Consider the following 8,829-nt stretch of genomic DNA (forward strand, 5'->3'; position numbering starts at 1 on the left):
AGGAAGACTTTCCTCTCACCACCACCAAAGCACGCAGCCAGAATCTATTTGCGTAGGCTCCGCCTCCTTGACGCTAACGCTAGTGTAAAGTAGCCAATTAGAACGTAGTACTGAAAGAGCCCTCATTTGCATACAAGCTCTATAAGTAGCGCATAACCAGCCGTCCTGCAACAGTCCGTCTTCGCCTCTTCCATTTTGTGGTGTTTCTTTGAACGAGGAGGAAAATGCCGGACCCGGCCAAATCCGCTCCTGCTCCAAAGAAGGGCTCGAAAAAAGCTGTTACAAAAGTCCAGAAGAAAGACGGCAAGAAGCGCAAGCGCAGCCGTAAGGAGAGCTACTCTGTCTACGTGTACAAGGTGCTGAAGCAAGTGCATCCGGACACGGGCATTTCGTCCAAAGCCATGGGCATCATGAACTCCTTCGTGAACGACATCTTCGAGCGCATCGCTGGCGAGGCTTCCCGCTTGGCGCATTACAACAAGCGCTCTACTATCACGTCCCGGGAGATCCAGACGGCCGTGCGCCTGCTGCTGCCGGGGGAGTTGGCTAAACACGCCGTGTCGGAGGGCACCAAGGCCGTCACCAAGTACACCAGCTCCAAGTGAAGCGCAACCGAGACGTGATTGATCGACTTTACCCCAAAGGCTCTTTTCAGAGCCACTTCAGCTCTCGAAGAAAGAGCTGTAACCACTAACGGCCCATGGTCTCTCGCTTAGGTAAGGTGGGGAGGCAAATCTGTCTCCCTGCAGAGCTCTGGTGCAATACCGACATTTCAAAGAATGTTGGGCGGGCCGGGTGCGGCGCAGCCTGTCGCATCACGTACAGGATACGCAATGTATTCCCCTTTAGGTATTGCTGCTATAGTGTGAGCCGTCCTCAAGTGGGCCTCACCAATTTCTGTCACTTCAAAGCTGTAGTCCCTCACAGCCCTTGGGGCATCCGGAAATAACCAGGTCTGCTTAGCCCATAATATGGGGTCAGTCCCCGTCATCGGGCAGTTCCAATGCCACTGAGCAGGAAGATCTTCAGAAACTCAGTTCCTATACAGTTTAGGTTATTGTGAGTTAGACTAAGTTATATGCATGTATAGAAGTCAAGTGCTGGAGTCTCGTCCACACCCTTGTGGTTTGGGGCGAGAGAAGATTGGCTGCAAGTCCTGCTGCGCCCTTTCGCTGCCCGACTCCACGCGTGTTCTTAACGTCAGCATCAGCCCTAGGCGCCGCTTTCACAGCAGGCTTTTCTGTGAGCACCAACCGTGGACAGCGAGAATGAGACTAGTCCTAACCCTCACCAAGGACTGGATGCTCTTCAGAAAGGTTTTCTTTTCGCTGATTCTCTTGTCAAAATGAGACGATCGAGCCCTTTCTCGTGGGTTAGGGTTAAGTGGTTCCACTTAAAGCTGGAACCAGGTAAGTCGTCATCAGTGGGTCGGGGGTAGGAAACAGCGCAGGCGCCATTGCGCCTCCAGCGTTTTCCCGACAAGTTCTCTTGTAGATATTTTAGCGCTCTAAAGTAGCTTCCCTAAGCATAGTGCAGTGAACTCCTTACTGAATAAATCATCTTTCCAATAAGGCATCGAGGCCTCTTGCAGGACGTGATTCTGTAGAAACTAAAATTATCTTTTATGTGGCCTAATAGGGGAAAGTGGGTTTTAAAATTTGATGGTGGCTCACGCCTTTAATCCCAGGCTCTCTAGAGGACAGCTTCATATCTATGCCAGCCATAGTGAGTGAGACCCTGACTATATAGTCTTTGGTAAGTTTTTGATAATAACTTCCAGTCAAATGATGGTGTAAACTGGGCAATGGTGGCACACGCCTTTAATCCCAGCCCTCTTGTTAGTTCAAGGCCAGCCTGAAATACGGAGCACAGAGCAAGTACCAGGCAGCCAGGGCTACACAAAGAAACCCTGTCTCGGAAAAACAAACAAAACACGTGGTGTGGTACTTCACAGACAGTGGTGGGGAGGGGACTTAAGAGTACTCCTATTAAACACTCCCTGCTTTCACACAAGAGAGCCAGGGGAAAAGAAAGCACCTACAGCTCATCTCCACTATTGTCTCTCTGATACAAGTCATTTCATCCAGCTAGGCTACTTAGGCAAACTTAATAAACAGGAAAAAGGTGTGCTAATGAATGTATGCACACATGAACAATGGGGTTAGGCCAGCCAAAGGACTAACCTTGTCTTCTGAGGTTTCTGCAGTACGAAAATCTGAAGGATTTGCTTGTCAATTCCTTTGTTGGGGTTTTTATTTTCTCTGAGTCATTTTAAGGATATAAACCCTGATTGCCACATTTTCATACTGTTTTCCAAACACTAGGTGATAGAAATTGTTCTAAATAACCATTCCCCACCCCTATCTCCCTGGAAAAGAAAAACAAAAAAAAAAGTGTTAAGAATACAATTTTCGGGCTGGCAAGGAGGGCTCTACATGTAAAAGTGCTTGCCCAGTTTGATCCTGAAAAGGCAATTGATGGAAGGAGAGAAGAGTCTCAGAAAAATCACCTTCTGCCCTCTGTGTGCTCAAACACAGAAATGCAGTAAATACATAGAATTTTTACAAGATTAGTAGGAGAGCTCATCACAGTAAAATGTGAATTCCAATCATTTGCCTACCGAAAAAAAAGCTAATTTTCCCTTTTAAAGTTTATCTTATTTGTGATGGTTGGAATGTGTTTATAAAGGGCCATAACTGTCACAACTAAGCAAACTTTCTGGCTCAGTTTGTTTTTTTTTTTCTTTTTTTTTGGTTTTTCGAGACAGGGTTTCTTGTAGCTTTGGAGCCTGTCCTGGAACTAGCTCTGTAGACCAGGCTGGTCTCGAACTCACAGAGGTCCGCCTGCCTCTGCCTTCAGAGTGCTGGGATTAAAGGCGTGCCCCACCATCGCCCGGCTGGCTCAGTTCGTTCTGAGGAGAAAGTTAAGTTGCATAGACTATAAAGACAGAGCAAAACTAAGAAACTAACAAATCTTCCTAGCATAAAGAAATGATATTTGGCTGACATGGTGACATGCACCTTTAATCCCAGCACTCAGGGCAGGAGCAGGCTTTATCTCTATGTGTTCAAGGCCAGCCTGGTCTATGTAGGGTGTTTTAGGCTAGGCAAGTCTACATAGTGACATCCCTACCTCAAAAACAAAAATTGGGCTGGGCGGTGGTGGCACACATCTTTAATCCCAGAACTTGGGAGGCAGAGGCAGGCAGATCTCTGTGAGTTCAAGGCCAAGCCTGGTCTTCAAGAACTAGTTCCAGGACAGATAGGACTGTTACACGGAGAAACCCTGTTTTGAAAACCAAGAAAAAAAATTATATTTGAGCTGGGCGGTGGTGGCGCACACCTTTAATCCCAGCACTCGGGAGGCAGAGGCAGGCGGATCTCTGTGAGTTCGAGGCCAGCCTGGTCTACAAGAGCTAGTTCCGGGACAGGCTCCAAAGCTACAGAGAAACCCTGTCTCGAAAAACCAAAAAAAAAAAAAAATTGTATTTGAGATGGTAAATGTTGACGGAGTCCCTCAGATTGATTAGCCATGTACAGTTTGGGGATGTTGACAAAACCACATGTGTAGACCAAAGATGGTGTAGATGTGGAAGTAGATGTGGAAGGGTAATTCCTAAAACCTCTGGGTGTGCGAGTGTACCATGCGTATACTACTGCAACAAGCCAGTTGCTGTGTGGCTTACTCCGAGGTCACACAGATTGGGATATTTCCCACTTAACATTGAGAATAACAGTAATATTTATACAGTCTTCAGTAAGTGACCATGGTGACTGAAACCTCCTTTGTGGGTATAAGAATTTTGGAAAACCTATCTCACAAGACTAAATCATAACTCATACCTACAACTATATTATATCCAAAGTTTACATTATTTTCAAATTCACACATAACATTGACCAAAAGTGGTCACCACTCTTGGGAAACTAAAATTCTAAAGGACACACTCGCTGACAACAAAATAAAACAATCGATGCTCTGCAGAGAAGTCTGCGGGTCCAAAGGAATTTCAAAATGAAAACTGCATAGTCTTCTGAACAACAATGGGATCACTGTGTGCTTGAATCTCCGCAGGAAGCAGGGCGTAAATCACAGGTTTAGAGGATTTAAGGAAAGCAGATATGGTGCAGGCCTCCAACCCAGCGCTCAGGAGGCAAAGGCAGGCGAAAAGGATGGACTTAAGGGAAAGAGAGAACAAGGGAAACTCTTCACTGAAAGGAGAATAGAAAGCGTTAAATCTGAGTAGGAACAGAATCCTTAGGACAGCAAAGACTACCCTAGTCTACCGAGACTGAACTAACCAGTAAGACCAGACTGTTCCTGACAGTGCTCTGTAGCTCAGCGTTGAAGAGCTAGGGACATAGCTAACGTCCTTACATGCAGAAGATATGCTATATGCTTGGGGCTAGGGCTCTGTTTTGTTGTTTTTATTATGGGTATGAGTGTTTTGCCTGTATGTATGGTTTATATATGTTCACTACAGTCATACCTGGAGCCAGGGAGTTCAGAAGAGGGTGCCAGGTCTCCTGGAACCAGAGTTACAGATGGCTGGGAACCATGTGTGGTTGCTGGGGACTGAACTCAGGTCCTCTGTAGGAGCCACCATCACTGAGCCATTTGTCCAATTCATTGGTGTTTGGTTTTGATTAATGTAGCAGGCCCCCAGACCTTAGCACAACTGACTCAGTGATGGAAATGCTCTTCGGGCCATGAAACTCAGCTCATCGACAGTACTGCGTGTCAAAATGAAAGCAAAGACCTAGGCCATCGAAGACCATAGTTCTGGGAAAGTCTCACAATATGCAAACCTTGCTTTTCGGCTTCTATAGTTCTGCTTCTAGCTAATTGTTCTTGTTAACTGAAATATGTCAACGGAGAATATGATTTTTGTGCTTAAAAGTTCAGCCTCTAAAGGCTCAGTGCTAAGTATAGCTGCTGGCTGGCTAATAAAGACTGCCATTTGACTTCAGCCACGTGTGAGCAGTGTTCTCTGATAGCTACCCCACAATAACAACAAGGTAAATTGCTCAGACTAATCTCAAAAATCTCAATCTTTCTGCCTTAGCCTTTTAAATGTAGAATTACAAACCTGCATCACCATGCCTAAAGTAGCTTCATGAAAAGGAGATGGTCTGGATTAAACAAAAGAAACTGGGGCTGGAGAGATGACTCACCGTTAAAGCACCAGTTGCTTGTCCAGAGGATAAAGGTTTTGGATTCCTGGCACGCATATGGCCACTCACAGCTGTTGGTGTTTCTAGCTCCTGGAGATCTGACTCCCTCTTCTGGCCTCCTCAGGTACTGCACACAAATGGGGTGGATACACATGCAGGTCAAACTTCCATACACATAAAATGAAAGAAGTAAGTCCTACAATAAATGCATATGTCAAAAAGATAGTCAAAGATCTAATTCCAGCAGAATGAGAGAATTAAGAACGAAGTTGCACGTAAAAGAGCTATGAACTCTAGGGTTAAAATCTGAATTCTGTCTTAGGACTAAACCCTGGAAAGTCTCAGGATATGACTCAGTTAAAGTTAGAAATTGTTATTTTTTAAAATAAGTGTACTTGTAAGCCATGAAATGCATATTCATTCGACTGTGTCTTTCCAGTGGGCCCTCAAAATCATAGCCAAGCTGAGACCAGGCCATTGCTAGTCAGCAAACATTACATATGAGAAATTTATGTTTATTTTCCCAGAATGCCTCAGTCAACTATTGCTGGTCTTATTTAGCAATTTTCTTCCCCATTACCTCCCAGAGCATGTCTGCCAGTCTTTCCCGTTAACATATGTTCCTTCTTCACAAGTTTTAACCTTCGTAAGTCTAAATGGCTAAGTAGTGCATCCTCTGTGTAACGGTAAGAAGGGAAGGCAAGATACAGAAAAGCAAACAATTTCACTGGCTGTGAGTTTTGTACTAACCACACTAATCAACCTGTACTATACTCAATTAACTTTTTTTTTTTTTTTTTTTTTTTTTTTTGAGACAGGATCTCATGCTCTCCAGGCGGGCCTCAAACTCCTTAAGTATTGAGGGTGACCTTGCCTTTCTGATCCTCCTGCCTCACCTCCTGAATGCTGGAATTCCAGACATGTATCTCTATGTATGGTGTTATGCCACACTGAGGATTAAACACGCGGCTTCATGCATACTGGGCAAGCACCCTATGGGAGCCACATCTTCAGTACTCCTCAAACCCGAAAGATCTCATGGAGTCCCAGACTTTTACATACTAGTGTTTTGCGGGGTGTGAGGAAGAGGGGAGTAGGGAGGAAGTAGAATCTTGCTTTTCATTGCCAGCCTTAGTTACCTGAGGGTTGGGTTTTATACCATTACAGTTATAAGACGTAGCCTTCGCTTAAGGTTCATACACAAAGGAAAGAGGTAGGCATGGGCCTAACAATGCTTCTAGAAGCAAAGGTCTAGCACCACCTAAGATAGAGACGATGGCAGAAGTGGAGATTGTGCCTTGTCGTGTTAGGAAAGTCAACATCATCATTCCTGCCTTCCTTCTTTGACCCCCACGGGAACACAGATCCACAGAGTTTAGTACAATCCTTCTCCATATTAAATATTCTCACGAAAACTGGGTGTGCTTTTCAATCTTTCTAAGACTTTTCCCTCCTCTTCCCCCGCAGTTTCTTATCAAATGCCCCCTATTTTATTTATATTTTTGTGGTCTTTTGAAGGACAGGATCCCCCATTAGAAAGCTCTGGCTGTTCTACACATCAGGCTGGCCTTGACCTCCCTGAGATCACTCCCAAGTGCTGGGATTAAATGTGTGTGCATTCTTCCTAGACTCTAAAATTTGTGCACTTACACAGATGATGTCACATATTCTGGTGCCCAACATTCTAGATTCAACCGTAATGTTTAATTTTAATAAGAATCTTAAATAAGGGAACTGGGGTGCAGCTCGGTGTGGTGCTTGTCTGCCTAGCCTGTAGAAGTCCTGCGTTCCATCCCCAGCGCCCATCACATGGCCCTGCGCACCGTAATCCAGCACTAGGTAAGTGGTCTCTACAGAGCAAGTTCCAGACCAGCCAGGGATACTTGAGGCTATGTCTTACAAGAGAGCACAGATCTCATTACAGACGGCTGTGAGCCACCATGTGGTTGCTGGGGATTGAACTCAGGACCTCTGGAAGAACAGCCAGTGATCTTAACCACTGAGCCATCTCTCCAGCCCCAAGAATCTTAAATAATATATTTATCCAAAATTCTTGCTGCTTTCTCTGCCTTCTGTTCTACCACCTTGCTCCTCGGATCTTTAACTGGAATGGTTAATGTTCTGAGCTGTGAGCTCCACCATCACCCTTTCCTCATTTCCTGTTAGTGAATCGGAAAGTTGCGTTGACCCTTCCTCCAAAATAGTGTGTATGTGACCTTCCTCGGAAGCTCTACCTCCACTCTATAGCACAAGCTGCGCCCTGCCCGCCCCTCTGGTTTCCTACCTCCCTGACTTAGTCTCACCCCTAAAGGCAGTATCTCTGTTCTTTTGTGTGGTGGCCCACAAGTGACTCGGTTTCCAGCTGGAGTCTATTCGCCTGCCCCAGGATCCTTGAGGGCTGTGAGAAAGTTCTGATTAAGCCCACGGGAAAGAACATTTTGCCCATGAGAAAGAACGCATTATCTACTCAGCCACAGGCTAGTAGTGCCAGCCCAAGGCACATCCAGATAGAAAAAGAAACTGCTGGTAGCAGGACTCCTGTGACCGCTGAGACTCCTTGCTTCTCTCTCAAGGACAGTGTTTTGAGGCGGTTAACTTATTCTGCTGTTCTTCGATCTGTCTTTTGCCTGTAATTAGGATATATGCTGGCTGAGAAATAAACTCGTGGCCGTACCATTTTGTTAGCCTCGCGCCCCCCTCCAGATACTCAGGTTGATCTCGCTGGAGCGGTCTCCAACACCCCCCCCCCACCCCGTGCCCCTTTAGAATCAGTGGGTAGATCTGGGCTAATCGTAGGCTTCTCCTAGGGGACAATCTGTAAATTTTGAAGGTACTGAGTAACGGGAGGGCCTGAATAGATTCGGTTACTCATATTTTATCCGCAAACAAGTCTAGAAACCTCTGAGCATTCTGAATGGGCCTAGATTCCCCCCCTCCCCCAAATGAGTGTGGTTCTCCATAGCAAGACTGGAAAATGACTACACCTGACTGATCCATCTTGCTAACTGCCTGCTTTGTACGCAGGCTTGGAAGGCCTGGTAAGTAATTACAAGATTAAGCCAAGACCCTCTTGCCTGGTCTAGCGACGAAGACTCCCACCACCTCACCGCACCTCCCCCAAAGGGCAGGCTGGCCCACTCTCCTCCCCACCAGCTGCATCAGATCCCTTTGGGATAACTTTCTCAGTTCTGGAAACTTCTCATTAGGCATCCACTGGGGTCCCTGCCTGCCCGCTCGCTGGCTCGGCTGACCCAGGTTTCCTTCCTTCCCATAATGCTGGATCTAGCGGGGAGGCGGGGGTCGCAGTCTTCTGCTGGTTCCTGGGGTCTTCCCGCCGGAACCGGGGGTGGGGGTGGGTGGGGGGTATCTCCCGGCGGCAGCGGCTGCGAACCCCAAAGGTGGCCACTAGGGGGCGCCATGTGGGTCTCGAGCGCGCAGATCCGCCTGGCCCGCCGGGCGGGGTAGTCCTGCGGCTGCGCACTCCGGAAGACGCCCAGCCTTTCGGGCTGCTGCGCTAGCGCGGCTGCTAAGCTAGGTCCGCCCGCGAGAGGGTGCCCTTCCCGGTAACCAGGGGGAATCGGACACGCACGATCCTCTTCCTCATGCTACCTGTCTGTGCCATAGGCCCAATCTAGATCATTAGCTCCTGACGCCT

General features: G+C 47.0%; 1 protein-coding gene across 1 annotated transcript; it reads left to right on the forward strand.

Annotated features, from left to right (window-relative positions):
- The first annotated feature begins 189 nt into the window (after positions 1-189).
- Positions 190-6,386, forward strand: LOC130889825 (histone H2B type 2-F). The gene is made up of 3 exons (XM_057793772.1): positions 190-716; positions 5,066-5,298; positions 5,993-6,386. The coding sequence occupies exon 1, from the start codon at positions 225-227 to the stop codon at positions 603-605; it is 381 nt and encodes a 126-aa protein (XP_057649755.1). The 5' UTR covers positions 190-224; the 3' UTR covers positions 606-716; positions 5,066-5,298; positions 5,993-6,386.
- The last annotated feature ends 2,443 nt before the right edge of the window (positions 6,387-8,829 follow it).

This window comes from Chionomys nivalis, chromosome 18, assembly GCF_950005125.1.
Source record: "Chionomys nivalis chromosome 18, mChiNiv1.1, whole genome shotgun sequence".
Classification (NCBI taxonomy): Eukaryota; Metazoa; Chordata; class Mammalia; order Rodentia; family Cricetidae; genus Chionomys; species Chionomys nivalis.